The sequence below is a fragment of the Pseudogymnoascus destructans genome, assembly GCF_001641265.1.
Source record: "Pseudogymnoascus destructans isolate 20631-21 unplaced genomic scaffold scaffold_15, whole genome shotgun sequence".
Classification (NCBI taxonomy): domain Eukaryota; kingdom Fungi; phylum Ascomycota; class Leotiomycetes; order Thelebolales; family Thelebolaceae; genus Pseudogymnoascus; species Pseudogymnoascus destructans.
In genome coordinates this window covers 930946-951241 of record NW_020167534.1, presented here as the reverse complement: position 1 = coordinate 951241, position 20296 = coordinate 930946, and the positions used below count along the sequence as shown (strand labels likewise).

The 20296-nt window shown below is 47.6% G+C and overlaps 6 protein-coding genes across 6 annotated transcripts; 2 read left to right on the top strand and 4 right to left on the bottom strand.

The window, feature by feature from the left end:
- Positions 1–8073: 8073 nt before the first annotated feature.
- Positions 8074–9890, bottom strand: VC83_04823 (uncharacterized protein). Its single transcript, XM_024468451.1, has one exon. The coding sequence runs from the start codon at positions 9288–9290 to the stop codon at positions 8385–8387; it is 906 nt and encodes a 301-aa protein (XP_024322793.1). The 5' UTR covers positions 9291–9890; the 3' UTR covers positions 8074–8384.
- A 1563-nt stretch (positions 9891–11453) lies between these two features.
- VC83_04822 (uncharacterized protein) lies at positions 11454–12164 on the bottom strand (the record flags this gene model as incomplete). Its single annotated transcript, XM_024468450.1, has 1 exon — positions 11454–12164. The coding sequence occupies one exon, from the start codon at positions 12162–12164 to the stop codon at positions 11454–11456; it is 711 nt and encodes a 236-aa protein (XP_024322794.1).
- A 75-nt stretch (positions 12165–12239) lies between these two features.
- Positions 12240–13151, bottom strand: VC83_04821 (uncharacterized protein; the record flags this gene model as incomplete). The annotated part of the gene is made up of 1 exon (XM_024468449.1): positions 12240–13151. One exon carries the CDS (start codon positions 13149–13151, stop codon positions 12240–12242), a length of 912 nt encoding a protein of 303 aa, XP_024322795.1.
- Positions 13152–13921: 770 nt separating this feature from the next.
- VC83_04820 (uncharacterized protein) lies at positions 13922–15371 on the bottom strand. Its single transcript, XM_024468448.1, has 4 exons — positions 14777–15371; positions 14677–14727; positions 14416–14620; positions 13922–14358 (listed from the first exon to the last, which is right to left on the bottom strand). Coding segments are annotated over exons 1-4 (834 nt in total). The 5' UTR covers positions 15354–15371; the 3' UTR covers positions 13922–14357.
- Positions 15372–16914: 1543 nt separating this feature from the next.
- Positions 16915–18927, top strand: VC83_04819 (uncharacterized protein; the record flags this gene model as incomplete). Its single annotated transcript, XM_024468447.1, has 1 exon — positions 16915–18927. One exon carries the CDS (start codon positions 16915–16917, stop codon positions 18925–18927), a length of 2013 nt encoding a protein of 670 aa, XP_024322551.1.
- A 750-nt stretch (positions 18928–19677) lies between these two features.
- On the top strand, positions 19678–20296 carry VC83_04818 (uncharacterized protein; the record flags this gene model as incomplete). The annotated part of the gene is made up of 2 exons (XM_024468446.1): positions 19678–19746; positions 19796–20296. The coding sequence occupies 2 exons, from the start codon at positions 19678–19680 to the stop codon at positions 20294–20296; spliced, it is 570 nt and encodes a 189-aa protein (XP_024322550.1).

The window sequence follows — 20296 nt, the reverse complement described above, 5'->3', positions numbered from 1 at the left end:
ACATGACATATCTCTATCAACTAGAGGCCTAGGAACATGAACAATAGCTCCAAAAGCTTCTACAACTGTCTATGATTCATTACACGTCATCGCTCCTTAGTTACCCACAAGATTGGTTAAGTTATGACATAATCTGTCGATAGGGGTACTCTGACCTTGGACCTCCTTTTACTTCCTATAGGCTACGAACCTAAGAGATGGTTCTATGGGATTCTCTTACATCGACTACAGTTACCAAGCCTGGTAAGTCATGGAAAGTCTTGGAAAATGAGAGAACTACATTCCTTTAGCATAAATAGGATTGCCCTTTCCTTAAGAAAGGGCAAGCAGACAATACAGTAAATCGACTATCACATACTTCCACGTCTTTTCCAAGCTTCCAAGCATTGATCTTGTTACTCCTTGTTTCTGAAAAGTCAGTGAGGTGTTAACCCCTGACTTACCCCTGAGTTCCCAGACTCAACATTTGTTGCAACTTGTCTGAACCACTTCACTACATCACACACCTGATTGCTGCGTTGTGGAATAGTCTAAGCTATGACCCTTTGGCTCTTTTTCCTAAGACAGTGTGTTGTCTTAGTAAATTCATCCCTTCCTTGGGTGGCTAGATTCTCATATCTGGTGCACCCACCATTACACCTTGTCTGCTTCCAAGCTTCAACTATTTCTATAGCAGCACTTCGATACTACAATGGAGGACGACCAAGCTCCTACAACTACTGCTGAACAGCAGATGCAACAACTGTTTGCCTTTATACAAAATATAGCAAACAAACTTGAGAATTTGGAAAACACCTTTCAAGCCAACACTTCAGCAACACAATCCTCAACTCAGACACATCATACAGAGCTTCCCACAGCTCCTCTGGCTATGTCGGGTACCCCAGGTGCACTTCCTAAAGTGCAAACACCAGATTTATACCATGGAGACAGGAGGAAGTTGAAGGGATTTCTTATGCAACTGGACATCTACTTCACCCTCAGGCCTCATCAGTTCACCTCAGATATTCAGAAGATATATTTCGCTGCCAGCTACCTCCGTGGATCTGCATTCAACTTCTTTGAGCCATATCTTAGAAGACTTAGTGGCAACAACCAAAATACCACTACACCTTTGATTACCTCTTATGACCAGTTTCAAGAGGAACTTACCAGGACCTTTGGAGACATCAACGAAACTGCTACAGCAGAAAGAGAGCTACAGAAGCTATGTCAAAAGACCTCTGCTGCTCAGTATACAACAGAATTTAGGAGAATCACTTCTCACTTGACTTGGAATGAAGAAGCCTTAGTCTTCACTTACTACCAAGGGCTCAAGAGCTCTATTAAGGATGAACTCAGCAAAGAAGAACGCCCTACAACACTTCAAACACTTATAGAGAAAGCTGTCAGACTTGATGATAGGCTTTTTGAATGAAGAAAGGAGAAGAACCAAGACTGGCATCCAACAAGAAATTTCAACAATTACACCTCTACACCAACTGCTAAGGACTCAGCACCTGAACCTATGGACTTAGACACCTCTATAAAGAGATCTACAGCAAATCCAGCACCTCAGCCTACAAGAAGCCCTCAAAAACTGAAAAGGGGTAAACTTACTCCTCAAGAAAGAAAACACAGAATGGACAACAACCTTTGTTTATACTGTGGCAAAGGGGGACACAGAATTCAGGAGTGCTGATTCAAAACATATAGCAGCCTCAGACACAGTCATCTGTAATGGTGGGTGCACCAGATATGAGAATCTAGCCACCCAAGGAAGGGATGAATTTACTAAGACAACACACTGTCTTAGGAAACAGAGCCAAAGGGTTGTAGCTTAGACTATTCCACAACGCAGCAATCAGGTGTATGATGTAGTGAAGTGGTTCAGACAAGTTGCAACAAATGTTGAGTCTGGGAACTCAGGGGTAAGTCAGAGGTTAACACCTCACTGACTTTTCAGAAACAAGGAGTAACAAGATGAATGCTTGGAAGCTTGTAAAAGATGTGGAAGTATGTGATAGTCGATTTACTGTATTGTCTGCTTGCCCTTTCTTAAGGAAAGGGCAATCCTATTTATGCCAAAGGAGTGTAGTTCTCTCATTTTCCAAGACTTTCCATGACTAACCAGGCTTGGTAAATGTATTAGAAATCAAGTGCGACCCACAACTAGCTTGCTAATCATGTAGCGAATGTAAGAGAATCCCATAGAACCATCTCTTGGGTTCCTAGCCTATAGGAAGTGAAAAGGAGGTCCAAGGTCAGAGTACCTATAGACAAATTATGTCATAACTTAACCAATCTTGTGGGTAACTAAGGAGCAATGACGTGTAATGAATCATAGAGGGTTGTAGAAGCTTCTAGAGCTATCGTTCATGTTCCTAGGCCTCTAGTTGGTAGAGATATGCCATGTGGTAGTATTGGCCCACCCCCTTAAGGAGGAGATTTTCTTAATAACTTGTTCAATGAGTGTCCAAATGATATGCCGTGATGTATGTAGCATAAACAGATGTAGTAGAAGAGTTTGCAGCAATCGTTGAGTAGTATTGCTTCTGTTGTTGGTGTGATAAGCCAAGATATGTATGGTGACTTGTAGGTTTGAGGAGGAGATTTCTAAGTTTGCTCTTGAGTTTGATAGCAAACTGAGTGCAACAAATGTCAGTATGACAAACATGGCGACATTAGGTTGCCATTCTTTTCAATACGGTCTGCTATTTTTATGTGTCTACTAGAAGACATGGTAAGCAGCGCAACCTGCTCGACAATTAAGTGGGCATCACCCTACTTAAGTAAGCAATTCCTTAATCAGCAAGACCTAAGGGACTAGGCCTTTTGGAGGAGGACCTAGTGTTACGGCTACGGTAACGTGACGTCATGGTTACAGGACCAGGGCCTAGTAACGTGACATGTGAGTCACAGGGGGCAAGCGGGGTAGGCTGCCATGTGATGGGGCTAATGGATAGTTGCAGAAACTAGTGGATATTGGATAGTTGAGCTATCCACGAACTATCCTGAATATCTAGCTATCCGCCAACTATCCAGATTACCCATGAGGCACGACGCCACTATATAAGTAGATAGTATTTCCTTAGATAGGAGCTTCGTGCTCAACTCAATATAGTATTCTTTACAATACTGTAACGTGTTACTTGGAAAGCCTTTGTGTCTAATCCCCTGCCTCCTCTGTCAAGTCAACCTTACGCAAGAAACCTCTGTGTCTTCTATCGTTTAGAAGTCAGCGTTACACTGATTCTCTATACTGCTTTGTATAATATGAACATTGCCACATTAAGTGACCATTTTGTTGGTATGTTGCTAAAGGATTCCTATCATGTTGCCAAATCCATGAAGTTCGTTTATGACGCCCTGATTTTGATGTAACTGACAGTACTATAGTACTATTAGAATCTAGTTGCGAGGAGAGTGACAATTCAGTATCGTCTTGAAAAACATCGCTATTAATGAGTGACAAGGCGTTTGACTCTGCATTTGTTAAAGGCATTGACGTTGAATTGTTAATAGTACTATTAAAGCAGAGTTTTCAAATACCCCTAATGTGCATGTATAACGAAAGTGCCAAACAAGTGAAAGTGCCAAAATCATGCGGTGACCAACCCCCCCAACTAAATGTTAAATTCCTCCACAACAAAACATGCGCCATAAAAATGATGAAAGCAAATTAGTGCTAGCTATCCAAGCTATGCAAAGCAACCCAAATTTGTGCCTTCGAGTTGCAGCTAGGATCTATTCTGTAGACCACTGCAAGCTACGTCACCGTTTACAAGGCATACCTTCACAACGCAATATCCAAGCCAACATACAGAAATTAAGTAACCTAAAGGAATCAGTTCTTGTTCAGTATATACTTGAATTAGCTTCCTCCTCAGTTGTCTATTGTTGAAGATATGGCAAATCGACTACTTGCAACACGCCACGCGCCACGCGTCGGGTCACATTAGGCTTTAAACTTTGTTAAGTGCCATAAAGAGCTCCGGACACACTTCTAGTGAAAATATGACTACCAGAGGGCTAAGTGCGAAGATCCAGAGGTCATTCATGGCTGTTTAAGCTTGTATGGAACACAATTCTAAAGTACGGCATCAACAATGCAGATATCTACAACTTTGATGAGACTGGGTTTATGATAGGCGTCATCTCAACTGCAATGGTATAACGAGCTCAGACGGGCGGGCAAAGGCAAAAAAGGTGCAACCTGGCAATCGGGAATGGGTTACAGTAATCCAAGGCGTTAGTTCTCAAGGTTGGGCAGTGCCGCCATTTCTTATTGTGGCATGTAAAAACCACCTTGCATCTTGGTATGAGAATAGCGGATTTCTAGCAGATTGGGTAATTGCTGTTACTGCAAATGGCTGTACTACAAACGAGAGAGGTATGGATTGGATTTAGCATTTTGAGAAGCACACAAAGCCCCAGACTGTTGGTGGTTATCGCTTGTTAGTCCTTGATGGTCATGAGAGCCACCACTTAGACAAGTTTGAGGAGTACTGCAAAGAACACAACATTATTATGCTTTATATGCCTGCCCACTCTTTCCATATACTCCAACCACTTGATGTTGGTTGTTTTGGCCCATTAAAGAGAGCTTATGGTCGGCAAATTGAAGATATGATACGGGCTCATATTATTGACTTCTTTCCTGCCTTCCACGCTACATTTAATCGTTGTGACCAAACTTTTCGCTTCGCTCAAGGTTGGAGTAAGCTGGGCTTCTTCCATTTAGCCCTGAGAGTGTAATATCTACACTTGACCTTAGGTTTAAGACGCTAACACCTCCAACCTCTCGCCTAAGCACCTCTCAACCATGGGTTTCTCAGACACCAAATAACCCAACTGAAGCTGTATCACAGTCTACTTTCATTAAAAACCGAATTGCGCATCATCAAAATGGCTCTCCAACCTCAATCTATGCAGCTGTTGACCAGTTTACAAAGGGTGCATCGCAAATAATGCATCAAGTACCATTGTTAAAAGCAGAGAACCAAAACCTGCAACAGATGAAGTGCTAAGCAAGCGCCGAAGAGCAAAAAAAACACGACTACAGCAAGGAGGATCACTTAGTCAACAGGTAGCACAGGAGCTACAGGACGAGAGGGACGTTGTGCAGCAAGTAGAGCAAGAAATAAGGGCAAGTAGTGGTCGGAAGCCAAGGGAAGAAACCAATGCACGTGTAAGGATGCCTCCGCCCTCAGTGACGGAAGGGATCTGAGTCGGACAGGTTATGGTCATGTGGGGAGAGTTAGGGCAGGTTAGCCGAGTCGGACCCATTTCAGGTACTTAAGGGGATTGACCCAACAGGGTTCCTCATCATTTTTTTTGTATCCTTTGTAGTAGACCTATAGGATAGCATCCGTTTAGCCTCCGACTCGCACTCCCATATGCTATTACTGTGAGCTGGGTGCCCTGTGTCCTTACAGCACGTCGCTGTGGCAAGTGTGGTGAGACTGGACACAATGCGCGGACTTGTCAGATTGTAATAGACACGTCTGAGGAAGAGGACTCCGAGTAGTTTTAATTAATTTATATTGTTGTGGTGGATTTATCGCAATTCTTATGGGGTAGTCGCGATATTTTGGCACTTTCGTTATACATGCACGTTATATTATAGGTGACATACTTATTCTCATCATCATTTACTATCACGTGTGTAATAATTAGTCATATAGGTCTTGGCAATATATTGCTATATATTGCCATATGATATTGCCGTATTGTATTACAGTCATATGGCACAAGGCCATATTGTATTGCCAAGGCCCATAACGTGGTTGTACACTGAGTCGTGAATGTCACCGAGTCGTGAAACTTTTTTATACCCACCACTGTAAGGTATAATTAAACAACCACAACATGTATTAAAACTAAAACTATTCAGAATCTGATGAGCTAAGTACTTCTATGACCTCCTGACAAGTTCGTGCATTATGGCCAGCCCCCCCGCAAGTGCCACAATGTCGTACACCTGGTTGCCCCTCATTCCTACCAACCCCTCCAGAGCGCTTCTCGCGATTTATTTGCTCCATAACTGCCCTTTGGGACAAATCATCATGTGCATCCCCTACAGAAAGTGCACACCCTTGACGGACACGAGACTTTTTAGCCCTCCGGCGTTTGCTAAGAGCTTCATTTGCTGCTCGAAGGGTGCGGACTTCAGCTGACAATAAAGTCATTTCATGTGCCAAAATCTCTGTCCCTTTAGCTAATGCAGTAACAGTAGCAAAAATGGGGGTTGGCGAGCTTCCTTGGTGCCGTGCAATGCGATTTTTAACTAGAGTAGTCTGTGAGAGAGCATCTATTGGGTTGCGAGGCGTTTGAGAAACCCAAGGATCAGCGTCTATAGAGGGGGGTCCTGTAGGTGTAGGAGTCCGCAACTTGACATCTAGCTTTGAAATGATTACTTGCGGATCAAAGGGCACTAAACCAGCTCCGCGAAATCCAGCTTTGGCGTTTTGAGTTGTTATTGACTGGTTATAAGCTGCGTGGAAAGCTATAAAAAACTCAACCTTTGTAATATGGTTTATATGAGCCTTAATAAAGGTCTCAATTTGACGCCCATACATGCGTTTAAGAACACTAAAGCACCCAACATCAAGTGGCTGAGTTAGGTGAGATGAGTGAGGAGGTAGACAGAGAGTTATGATGTTGTTTGCTTTGCAATATTCCTGAAACGCAGCTGATTCGTGACTTTCATGCCCGTCTAAAACCAACATCCGATATGGTCCTTTTGTACGACTGCAAGTATGTTTATCGAAGTGATGAAGCCATTCTAGACCTGTCTCGTTGTTGGTCCATCCATTGCTTGTTGGTTTAATTACCCAATTGTGAGGAAGGCCGCCTTCAGTATACCAACTTGAAAGGTGACATTTCCCTTGAATGTAACGCTGACTTCTAAACGATAGAAGACACAGAGGTTCTCTTGCGTAAAGGTTTACTTATCAGAGGAGGCAGGGGATCAGACACAAAGGCTTCAAGTAACACGTTACTAGTATATAACAAATACTGTATTGAGTTGAGCACGAAGCTCCTATCTAAGGAAATACTATCTACTTATATAGTGGCGTCGTGCCTAGTGGACTCCTGGGAACTCACTCGAGTCCTCGGAGTCCTGGACTCTTAGGATTCTTCTCATCATCCTGCGAGTCCGTCACGTGATACTTTCGGAACTACTATTCCCCGCTGCCCCTCCAGGTACCAGGGCCGGTCTCATGCGACCTCCCTCCTTCCTGTCCTGTAGTTGGCCAGCCTTCTTGTTCCGTCGTAACATTGAACTACTAAAAACGGAGGGATACTCCCGCCTTCAGCATTCACACAAACAATTGCTGTAGCCCATTCCCGATTGCCAGGCTGAACTGCCTTGCCTCTGCCACGTCGATCGGCGCGCGTAACAACTAAAGCTGAGCTAATAACGCCCATCATGAAGCCCGTCTCGTCAAAGTTGTAGAAATCGCAGTCTTGGATGCCGTACTTTGCTCTCATGTTCTGCACAAGTTGAAACCACGCTCCAATAAGCTCAGGATCTTCGCACAAGGCTCTTTGAAAGTCATAAACGCGATTAAAACGCGTCTTTAACTCGGGGCGGTGTTGTATAAATCGATATGCCCACCGCGTCCCAACGTGCTTTCCCCCACGCGATTCAAGGATATAATTTGCCATATCCTCCACACTAGCAGGCCGAGGCGCAAATCCTCTTGCATCCATATCCAATATATTTCGAATAATCACTTCCTCTTCTAGCTCAGTCAATTTAAGACTATTGGATTTGGTTTCGCGTCGAGAAGGTCGGCCGGCCATTCTATCAGTAAGCGTAGAATAAGGCACTTTATATAGTATTGATGCAGACCTGCGATTAAGCGATTTACATGTTTGAAGAGCCTCAATAGCTAGAATAATTCGCGCTTCTTGGGTTTGGATTTCCATTGGTAGTTGTGGAGGAAACGCGTGTTGAAGTTCGTAGGTAGCTAAGTAGGGAAAAGTTCACGACTCGGCGACATTCACGACTCGGTGTACAACCACGTTATTGCAATATATATTGCAATATACTGCCAAGACCAATATACTATTGGCAACACTGACCTCCGTTAGCTAAAGTCTTTGTCAGTGGTAGACTAACGAAGCCGTATAAAAGGTTGGAATTATGAAGTTGGCTTGCGTCCACAAACCTCTATAGTCTATCTATAGCCCCTATACCCGTCTTCGGCGCAATGTGAATACACAGTCTTTCTTTTTGTAAAGATGGAAACGAACGCCGTTGAAAATGAAACCATGTAAACTCCTATAGAGAGGAGATTTGGGGACAATATCCCATTTACCCATCACTCAGCCTTCCTGAAACGCCCAAATAACACCCCATAAAAAAATCAAATCAAATGATGAAGAAACCTCCCTCAAATAACCTCATTCCTCTCCCACCCCGTCCCCTTGTATTCTCCATTCTTAATCCCCTTCCCCGGATGCGGCTTCCCGGCATCAAAATACGTGCTCACAAATGGATTCGGATCCTCCTCCTGCTTCAGATTTCCCAGCGTGTGGTTCACCTCCCTGTGCTTCGCCTCGTCGGCGCGCACATACAAGATGAGGTCCTTCACCGTCCGCTTCCCCTCCGGCATCTTCCAGTACTCGATCGCAATATCAGGCGCCTGCAAGCCCTCCCACTTCGGCAGTTTCCCTGCCTCCAAGTCGGCAAGCACAAGCGAGTACGTCAGTACTGCCTCTTCCTCGAGGTACCCAACAAACCTGTGCGCGGTGCGGGGACTGATAAGGTACGCCACGAACATGGAGTTGAAGAAAACACCCTGCGCACCAAGACACATCAACCTCATAAACCACCCCGGCTCCGCCATCTTCAAGAACGTCAAGAGGTGCATGCGCTCATTGTACGCCTCCTCTAGCAACGTCTCGATCCACCCGTTATCCCTCTGCATCCTCCTCAAACTGCTCAGATGTCTCAGCATCCCCGCCACCATCCCGGGGACACCCGCCACGGACTCAAGGAAGAGGAAGCGGATCAGCCATTTGCGCTCAGACATCTTGTAAGGCTTCGTGGATTCCAAGGCTGTGGGATCAGAGGCGGTGGCGGCGCTGGTTACGTTGTGCGAGTAGCCCGTGGCGATGTCGGTGCCTTTGCGCAGCATGCGCATGAGGAAGAGCGCGAAGCGGTCCGACATGTCTTCAGGGTTGCGGTGCTCGAAGCGGATATTGGTCGTCATTTGCTCCTCTGTGAATCTGGGGAGGAGGTTATGAGTCGTCACGTGAGCTGGGGGGTCGAGGGGGCTTACCCTGGGTGCTCCCATGCTGGGCGCGTAGTGCGGATGAGGTGGTGTTTTGGCTCTGGGAAGTATTTCTCCTCGAGCTGTGGCGGGGTAGTGGTGCTGAATTGCCTCTTTGAGAGGGGTTGTTGCTGCAGGCTTGGCCGGGCGGCGTGGTGCGGGGTTGTTCTGCCTGGTCTTGCTGCGAGACTCAGGTGGCGGGACTGCTGGGGGCTGCGCCCGTTGATGTTGTAGATTGGCGTGAGGCAGAGTCTTGATACTGCCATGGACATCTTGGGGAGCATAGCCCCGTGGGCTGCGAGCATGGGCGCTCGCGCCGCGATCATGTTTGTTGACATGACGTACGTGTGTGTGGAGTAGTAGTATCAACTAGCAGTATAGTAGTGAAGTGAACATGTAAAGGTGTAAAGACTTGAAGAATGGTGGCAATATAGAACCTACATGAGGCTCAAGAAGCTGAGACCAGGGTCTTATATATCAAAATACCGACAGCGGCAGGGCTGAGACCAAATTGACGCGATTGGGACAGGGGGCGCAAGGTACCCGAATAGGAGGCAATTGCATTGGCAGTGCACTACCTCTGAGTCAGATTCTCCGAATAAAATATTGCTATTTTCTACGGGAATAGTAGACGCCGAGTCATTAGAGGCTTTAGGAGGCTTGGGAGTCGCTGGATCCCGAGTTACTCCGGCTTACCTAATTGTGGTCGTTTGCGGCGGCCACGAACTTTGGTATATTTAAATATCTACGATCAAGACTCAACAATAGCAAAAAAACGATATATCTCCTCAACTAATTAAATAGTACTCTCCGCCTTATAACACGATACCAAACACCCCCATCCCTCCATAAAAAACCGCCCGTTTATGCCCCTATCTATCTCCCAAACCGCCGTTCTCATGGTGACGGGAATAACCGGAGCGACGGACCCAACTTGCTCCTGCCCCTCCGGCCGCCCACTTCGCCGCCGAGCCACCGGTCATGAGGCCAGCGATTTTCATTCAAGCTTTTATATCCCTTCCGATTTTCAAGATTTTCAAGCAGATATATGACTAATGGCAAGAAAACCATTCGGCGAAGCTCCACAGTAATACCGTAAATGCCCTCAAAGTGCCGCATCGCATGGTTATGTTGGATCCGCGGAATTATAGGATAGGGGCGATGCCGAATATAGATCCCTTCTCGGCGAGAGCTCTGGCCTGGCCCAGTTCACATTCGTCTATGCAAGCAACGTCGACAGTATAGCTGTTTTACGACATGTCTACAGTCGCGACAACGCGCATGCCACGCAGTTAAATCGCTTTCTGCACCATACCACATATGCAGTTCGTTTTGCAGCGCACCTTGGTATCTGTCCCACGCATCTTCCGACGCGGCATTCCCACGGCGCCATCCTTCGTGTCTCTGCAACTTGGCATATGAAGTAGCGGGGGGGAGAGAACGGTCATAATCAAACATTGGGAAAGAGCGGAAAAAGGCATCTAAGGGGGTCTCCGTATCCTGTTGGTGAATGTGAGAGTCTCGCAGATGCAGCTGTAGAGCTTCCTCGCTGCCGTAGTGACGATCGCAGGTTTCACAGTTAAAGGACCAGGAATGCGCTGGTGAATCCCGTAGGTGCTGTTGCAGCGCCTCTTCATCATTGAATGATCGATCGCAGTCATCACAGTCAAAGGATGGAGCGTGAACAGGAGAGTCGCTTAGGTGCTGCTGTAACGCCTGCTCGTTCCCGAAGGACCGATCGCAAGCCTCACAGTTGATGGACCAGGAATGCGCTGGTGAATCCCGCAGGTGCTGCTGTAACGCCTCTTTGCTATTGAAAGTTCGATCGCAGGTGAGCTGACAGGTGTGCGTCTAATAGTAGCCATCGAAACAGAGCCTGGCCCTACAAAGTCTAGTTCTATTGCAAAGCAGCCCTAGTAGCTTCATCGCCTGTAGGGGAATTTCGATAATAGAGCAACTATTCGTATACTGTAGTACTTTCTAACATATTGTTTCTAAACCTATACCAACGCTGGTAGCAAAACGTAACAGCTTGCTTCTAGTGTAGTAGGGGAGGCATGATAGCTATCATAGAGCCCTTTGAAATACACCTTTGTATCGCCCTCTAGACCTCCAAAATATAGCCCTAGACCTGAACATCTTTCATGCAACAGTAAGCGCAGTCTTCTAAGCATCTATTTCACCATTTTAGAAGGAGAATGTCTCGGTGTTATCCCGGATATACTCGTACTGCTCGCTCCGGAAGTTATCATGTATGATAACACGAGGAAAGAAACTGTCGCTCTGTATTTTTAATATTGGCCTTTTCTTACCAGCCCATTTGGGCCAGAAGTTGAGGCGACTGTCTACGTTAGGGTCTTTGTTATAAAGAAAGTTCAAGTAATAGTCCCCAAGTTGTTTTTCGGATACCAAAAACCTAGCCGTCCCGTGAGATGTGCCGAGGTAAGGAACGATAGTCTTAGACGAGTCGAGATATGACCACACAGGAACCTCAGGATTAGCCTCAGTCATGAGCTCAGCGGCCAAACGCCGAGTAAGGGCGAACGTGATATCACCGAGTATAGCCGCTAGACGCTTATATTGGTTGTATAATGTGTTTTTGAAGCCGGTGTTGAATGGACTTCCCAATCTTTGATCATCTGGATAATACTTTAGGAGAAGGTCAATGTCGGAGGAGCTAGCTTGCTCAAAATAGTCGACCAAGTAATCCTTTAGATGTAGCGTTGTCGAAATATTCCTTTGGTTGAAGGAGAAGACCGTGCCCTCATCCTCCTGACTGCCAATGATGATAGGAACGGCGTGATACAAGCCGTCCTTAGCAAGTCTATCTGGACTATCTGCAAGGACCACCCCATCAGGCCGAGGTAGATATGATAAGGCAGGTGAGCTATATGACATGATGCGAGTCACGGAATTGGAAGCGTCGAGGAAGGTATTGTATGGCAACTCACGGAGACACTCTAAAGTGTCCGGTTAGCCCTTGCACCCAGCCCGCTCAACCACATTGTCGTAGATATGCTGAGCCTTAGGGCCATCTACCCTGTCGGTCGACATGATGCTACCAGAATTCATGATCGCACCTTGAAAGAGGTGCTTGCCCTTGAACGTAGCATTTCCGTTAAATAGAAGCATCTGGTTAAAGACGGAGATAGATCCAGACGACTCGCCCCAGATGGTTACTTTCTCTGGGTCACCGCCAAAAGACTCGATGTTCTCGGCAACCCACTCAAGGCCCATGCGCTGGTCAAGAAGACCAAGGTTAGAGGCACCATCTGCGAGGATCTCCTTGCCCCCTAAGAAACCGAACCCAGCAACGCGATAGTTAACGGCGACATAGATAAACGGCTTCTGCGCTTGAGCACCGTAGGCAAGCAGTTTGTCCACAACCTCATTGTACTTCTTCGAGTCGCTATTCACATAGCCAAAGCCAAAAAGCCCGAAGAGTACCGGAAGTTTGTCCTCCGCTTTGGTACCCTTGGTTCGTCGTACGCTGATAGTCAAACAGTCCTCTTGGGTCTTGCCCTCCTCAACCTCTAAGAAAGGCGCGTTACGAAACTCCTCCGGGATTGAAGGGGCTCCATCAGGGAAGAGGGGCATCCGCGGACACGATGCGGCAGTGCCCGTGGCGTCGAATTCACCCAAGGACCGGGAGAGCCTTTGTGGGGGTCTAAGGCGCAGTGGCCCGACTGGAGGGTCAGCGTATGGAATCCCATTGAAGGTCTCAATGGAAGAAACGGATCCGATGACCGTGCCGAAGGAAAGAGTGACGGTCACCCTGTTGACGAAATCCTTCACAGTAGAAAGGGGGACTTGTAGCGGGGTTTGTAAGGCCAGAGCTGCTATTGGAAGATGGACAACCGTGAAGGCCACATTAAAGACTTTCATTTCGTGTCAGAGTATAAGTGCAAGGTGAAATTGTCGACTAAGGCAGGTAGCTAAGGTAGAGGGTACGTAGCTTATAGGTTCTCGGGATTTATATTCAAGAGGTCAAAGACAGTATTTATATTTCGAACCTCTCCTGGATTCTCAAGGCTGACATCAAGCTCGGGGCGCCGTTTTTGAGACATGGCACCATATGGCCAGCTGGTGTCTCGGTAATAACGGCTCGATACGCGGATATGCTATAGTCGAACCGTGTTCTTTATAGGTCAGTGTCTCTAAGGGAAGACCTAATAATAGTTTTAGCTACATAAAAAAGGGATACGCGATGTTACTAACGTCCCTCACATCGTGAAACATGACACAATGAGACACGGATTATTGTAGTATGATCGCTTCTGCCACCTAACTCTTCCGCACCAGAGGCGGCTGGTCACAATCGGGAGGGCGATCCGGAGGGGTATTGCCTATTTTGTTAGAATGGCAGGTTAAGCTAGACATGTCTCAGCTGGCTTGCGATTGATCGCAACCCACGGTGGGTAAAATGTCTGAGTCGTGAATCGCGGTAGTGGTCGGACTGGTTTGGACGACTGAGATCTTCGAATTATTTGTGAAGCTAAGACAAAAGGGCACATGCGCACGGAGGAACACAAATGTGATGTGCAATTCACTGAGAATCAGGGCCCATGCCAAATCTACGCACATCGGATTATGATGCGGTATTCATCCCTCCAAGAAGAAGGATAGCTCTCCACCAAGCAAGTGTAGCGCCTGCTGATCCAAGACAGCTGAGGACAAGCGCTAGCAAGTGAAGGGTTCACTCAGCTACACATTCAGATGAACGCCGTATCTCATTGGCCGTATCTCATTGGCCGTATCTCATTGGCTAAATAAGCGAGAGCCATACCGTGGAAATGGCCTCCGAGTAACAATTGAGGATAGGGTCGAACGGATCTAGCTGATCGAGCGGTAGCGCCATCCCGCCTTTCGCGCCACGGCAGCTCTTATTCTCACCTCACTCAGTCAAGGAACCCTGCAATAAAATAGAACTGCAAATAGAATTGCTATAAGATAAAATTGAAGTCAATTGCGGAGCTAAGCTATCTCGCTGAGGCTACGTAGAAACGAAGTGCTGTACGGAGGTCGTCCCCCCGATACTCTGATATATGCCTCGAATACTATAAACCTTTCTGTTTCTCACAAAACAGTGCATCTTGAAAACCATTAGCGGATCATAGTCGTAATATTAGAGTTATATAGTAGTACGTACCATGACGAGAATATGACAGTATGGATGGCGCCATGAGTATACAGATTGTTGGCAGTGATTCTCGCCGGATCTAAATAGCATTGCGTCGAGTGAGGATGATAGAATGCATGTCTGCATGCAGAATCAAGAGCACACGCTTCAATACACAAATGAAGTGTCCGGACATGAGCCAATCTTCTGTTCGGTGATTTCACGTCCCTAACATCTGGGTTTCTTGATTAGCACGCTAGGACTCATGGCAGCTAGTATAGTTGGACGTACGACGTGTATAATGAATATGATACTGCCTCCTGCCCAAGATGGCACTTCGATCTGCTCGCATATTAGAAAAGAAAGATAAGAGGGCCACATGAAAACATACTAGACTCTCCTCTCTGGAGGGTTGCTATCTGGGTCTGTAGACTTGCTGTCTGGGTCTGTTGACTTGCTATCTGGGTCCGTAGACTTGATGCAGTTGCTTCGCAGACGCGTTGTCCATTAGAGCTAACTTCTCTCTCCCCGACGCACCTTTCTCTCTCATTTTCGCAAGCTTCTATCTCAGCTGCGCAGTTTGTGGGTATAGGTATAGTGGCGAGCTCGTCCAGCTTTTTCAAGGACACATATGCATCATTGGGTTGGAGAGCGCTGGTCCCATCAGAGGTTATCCAGCACCTCCTCAATCGGGAGCTCCACGTACTTCCTTTGCATGAATCTTGTTGGGCGCACGCGGTGGCACACTCCTTAACGTTGGCGACGTTTGAGACGGCGGATCCGTCGAAGGGGTTCCAAAATGTGCCGCAATGTATCTCGACCACAGATCCGTCATCGAGGAAGCCTCTTTGGCCATTGAGAGACGGACAAACCTCACTCAATTCTGTTGGTAGAGGTTGCAGCTCGATCGCCGCTGCTGATAGAGCTGATAAAAGAGCAACGAACGAATGGAGGGCAAGAGACTTCATAGCGATTGTAAGGCTACGAGAGAGTAAGGGATAAAATATCGGAAACCAGGGACTGAAGCGTACCAATATTCAAAAGAAATTAAGGGGGGGAACATGAATTTTATAGGCAGCAATTGTGCTGGTGGTGTGACAAACATTTTTCTGGGGTGGAGGCATTGAAGGACAAAGATCGAGAGGATGATCCATGAAATGTGCAAAACCTATCTTTGCAGATGATCACCTTTACTCAACCGAAAGCTAGCTTTCTTTCGAGCTATACCTATTAGCGGACATGGACATCGGGACTTTACTCTTAGACTCCTATTGATCCCATGCCATTTCGTATTGGCCGCTATGTAACATTGGCATGTAGGGGATGCTGAAGCTATCACACTCTTTTAGTTAAATACGACAATGGCAGCTGGCATAATGACACGGTGTCGACCAGTAATCGGAAAAATTCAGAATCCAGATTCGTTTGAAGGAGAGACCGAAGTGCATCTCACCTCGAATACACAGGAAATGCCATGCAGATCTAGGAATCGCCCAGTAGGGAAGTTGCTTGCAACGGTCTCAGCGGTCCTGATTCGTATTTGTGAGGACAATCATTCTGAATTTGTAGTTAAACGCCGCAAAACACGCCATGAAAGACGCCGCGAACAACTCATCTGTCTCTATGCCGGGGAGCAAACTTTCCAATAAGTGAGATGGGCTACGGGAACTCATCACACTGCAACGTAACCACATTAGTCGATTTTTTCTAGTTAAGGAGAGGGTTGCTTGTTACACGCATCCGTTACAATGTCTCCCTGTCTCTCTTTGACCTCTGCACCTCAATCACAAACTACAAAAGTCCTATAGTTTGATGAGAAGGGTCGCATCGTGTCTTGCGAGTTTGGTCATAAGTTTTGTCGACGAAATTCTGGTGGACCACGTCATAGATCGATCTCAACCGTGTCTCCTGAGTTGACTGATTTGCCATGGACCACCCTAAAGGGTCTTGACTGATCGGCACATATATGCAGCCTCATATATGTGCCGATTGTTGAGTTACTCAAGAAGCCCCTACCACCAATCGTTAGAGTACATAACCCTGACTACCCCGTTTCTGTAATAAATACGAAAGTGACGGCTAAAATGAGACAATAAGATCGCGTCCACCAAAAAATTGAGATCTTGCCCGTTTTCCGTATAAAGAATACGCAAAATAATATTTGACGAGCTGAAGCAAGACAATGCGGATATAGCCCGCCAAAAATAAGTCTTAAGATCAGGGTTCACAAGTATGCGAAATAGTATGGAACAAGCTGAACTGAGACAATACGGGTATAGCCTACCAAAAAAGATGTCTGTCTTAGGATCAAGGGTTAAGAAGTAATGGTGCCCTGCCGCGCTTTATTCGACCTTCATGTCGTACTACCCGACTCACCTTGCAGGACACGAGAATGGGAGGGTCAAGCTAGGGGGCAGGTCAAGGCAGGAAGAAGCCCTATATAAACCTCGGTCATTTCATTGAATACTCATCATCTCTTCAAGTCGATACTACCCATTTAATTTCTCTTCACCATCGGGGCCATCATCGATGACCATGCCCAAGTTTAAGGGCGCTCTTATGTGGACTGTCCTGCTATCCGCTATCCAGAACGTTGCAAGTACACCGGAGCAACGGCTCTTGGGCGAGTTTCGCCGTTTCACTCTCAACGATATCGTTCCCTCACACGACCCAGTGTCGGGTCAGGTCAAATGTTGTCCCGAAGGTACGAGTTTTGATGGACACAGCTGTGCTCTCGGCATCCCGCAGTGTCACGAAGGCACTGTTCGGCGTGACGATTACTGTCTCTCGCTGCAAGATCCCATGTGCCACGGCGAAAGCCATTGGAATGGCAACACATGCGTTACCAATCATGAACCATTCTGTCCCGACCCGTATGTCTTGAACCGGGCAGTATGCGTTAGCGCTCAAGGGCCGCGCTGTCCGACGGACTTCCAACCCAGCGGCAGTGTTTGCGTGTCTGATCTAACGCCTTCGTGCTTGGATGATGGCTATTTCAATGGTCAGACTTGTATCCATTCTGAAAGCCCGCAGTGTCCCCCAGGTGCAGTTCTATCTCACTCGGTGTGTATCAGCGAGGAGGACCCCTACTGCGCCAAACTCACGACGTTTGATAAGACCGTTCACAAGTGCGTCTCCATTGCGGGCCTGACATGCCCCCCTGGTACTATCTGCAAAGGGCGGCGCTGCATCTCCGAGGAGGAACCGTCCTGCCCTGAGGAAACGGTCCTAAACAAAACGACCGGTCGTTGTATCTCTTCAAGTCCTGCTCTTTGTACTGATGGCAGCCGGCCGGTCAATAACTTCTGCACTACAAGTGAAGACGCCACATGCTCTGATGGGAGCCAACTGGCTGTTGACCGGCTCTCGGGTAACGCCTTCTGCTGCCCTCCCAACATGGGCTGGGATAGTCAAATGTGTTTCCTGGAGCCAGACAATGGGCAGTGTCCTGAAGGAACCATTTTGGAGAATGGTCGCTGCAAGAGACCGGGTACGAGGGAGCCTGAGTGTTCGCCTGGCCTGTCATTTGAGGACCATCGCTGTGTCCACCGGGTGCCTGTTCCATGCCCACCAGGCTTTGCTCCAGAGGGCAACGTCTGTGTGTGGCGCGAGGATCCGAAATGCGACGCCTTCCTGGACTTGATCGACGGCGAGTGTGTGGCCACAGAGCATGTGGAATGCCCAGTAGGAACAGTCATGGAGAGCGGAATGTGTATCAGCAGCGAAACCCCTGGCTGTCCACCTGGGTCAACATGGGATGGATTCAATTGTGTCGTCGATGAACACGTGGAATGTCCTGAGAACTCGACTTGGGATGGATCACAGTGTGTGACGGGTGTGAACCCCAAGTGTCCCCCTCACACCGCCTTTGACGGTCACCAGTGCATCTTTGACATGGAATTTCCCGTATGCCCTGAAGGCAGTCGACTAAGTGAAGGCAGGTGCGTCACTGACATCCCTGTTGAGTGTCCAAATGGAGCTACGTTCAACGGCGAAGATTGTGTCAGTGGGGACATCCCCACATGCCCAGACAACACCCAGCTTGTCAGCAACCACTGCATCTCGAATGACAATCCTCTCTGTCCTCCTGGCTACGTGTGGAGAGCGGGCAATTGTGTTACAACCGAGACTAATCCCTGCCCTCCTGGCTACACCGTGAGTGGTAGCGAGTGTGTTTCGGAAGTTGACCCAGAATGCCCAGAGGGCTCAACCCGGAAGGGGGATGCATGTGTTGGCGACAAGCCACGATGCCCAGAGGCCACTGTTTTTATCGACGACCGCTGTGTTTCGACGGAGAATCCTACCTGTCCTCCTGGTTTCAACTACCAAAACAGGCGCTGCGTTTATAACCAGGACCCCGAATGTCCAGATGGATGGACTTTCAGCCTGGTTGACCATCGCTGTATCAATGCACCTCGTTGTCCCCCTGGCCAGATTGCCGAAAACGGCCAGTGTATCCTGGCGACCAACTGTCTCAGCTACGAGTTCTGTCCTGTCCCGTCAGTTGGTCTCCATTCTCATGCTCATGTCGATGGACTCTAGTACATTCTGGTGATAAGAATATACGCAAGTAATTTCTGGTATATTCAGTAGCATTCAATTCAGCGGCAGCTGCTGCGAGAGAAGACTTGGTGGAGTTGGTCCATGGAATGAATTTCGGCCCTTGCCGTTTTATCTACTTTTAACTTAGCTGAAATTGCCCAAGCAATTGACTTAAACTTCATTCGTGCGAGACTAGTCTCAATTCCAAAACCACAGGGTTCTTCTTCCTCGGCCTTGATAGTAGAGCTCTTGTGTGATACAGTTTTGATCTCCTCCGAATCTTTATCCTCTTCATCAGATGCGTATGATTCGTCATCAGTGGGTGGTGGTGCTGATATCGGCATGTCACCAAGGATTTTGATGACATTTTTATGGCGATAGGAGATAGCCAGGTCTAGAGCAGTGTATCCTATAATACCTCTACTACTTCATGGTCGGCACCGTGATGAGTAGCGCCTGTATGATGTCTGCGTGTCCCTTCTTTGCCGCGTGGTGTAATGGTGTCCGACCCTCAGAATCTGGATAGAAGATATCCATTGGACGCCTAGACAGAATGTCTAGGACAAGGGCCAGATGGCCTTGATCAGCAGCGTTATAGAGTGCGGAAGGATCCAGCCCCGCCCCAAGCCTAAGCAGCATCTGCATAACTTCTGTTGACTCTCCTATAGACGCGCTCATAGTGAACGGAGTCCCCGTCATACAGGGTTTAGAGACGTCTACATGCTGACACAAGAGCTCGACAACTGCTAGATGACCGCGACCGGCTGCACAACTAAGGGCCTCGTGGAGGGCCCATTGTCGTTCTGCCTCGTCCCACGAGTACCTAGCTGCGCTCCCCCCCGATCCTGTTATCACTGCACTTGAGCAGGAGCGAGAGCAACTGAAAGCTGGGGCGTACAGGATTCAGGGAACGAGCATCGAGGCAGAAGTTCGACGACTTACTGGTGCGATCGGTAGTGCTAGGACTAAGCGTCGAAACATCATCTCTCAGGAATTCCGGGATGAGTATTTCCGCCGCCGCCCAACAGAAGACATTGAGAGGCATAACAATGGACAGCACGATGAAGAGTACATCGAGCCAGTGGTTGAGCATCAGATCCCACAGAGGACGCAGCTAGTCGATCTTATCTGCGCTCGCGCCACAGATATCACACCGCAGAATGCTGTCAAGCGTCGCATTCAGGTCGCCGAACTCATGCTGGCTCTCTGCAAATGCCGTGAGGCTCCCTCACGATACCGTCTTCGCGTCGGCATTCCTCCAAGTACTCGTGCGGCCCAAAAGTTTCCACAGGGTCTGTGTGTAATAAGTGGGGCGTGTAAGTACTTGGAGAAAATGCATGTACAGTACATACTCTACTCGTACTATTGA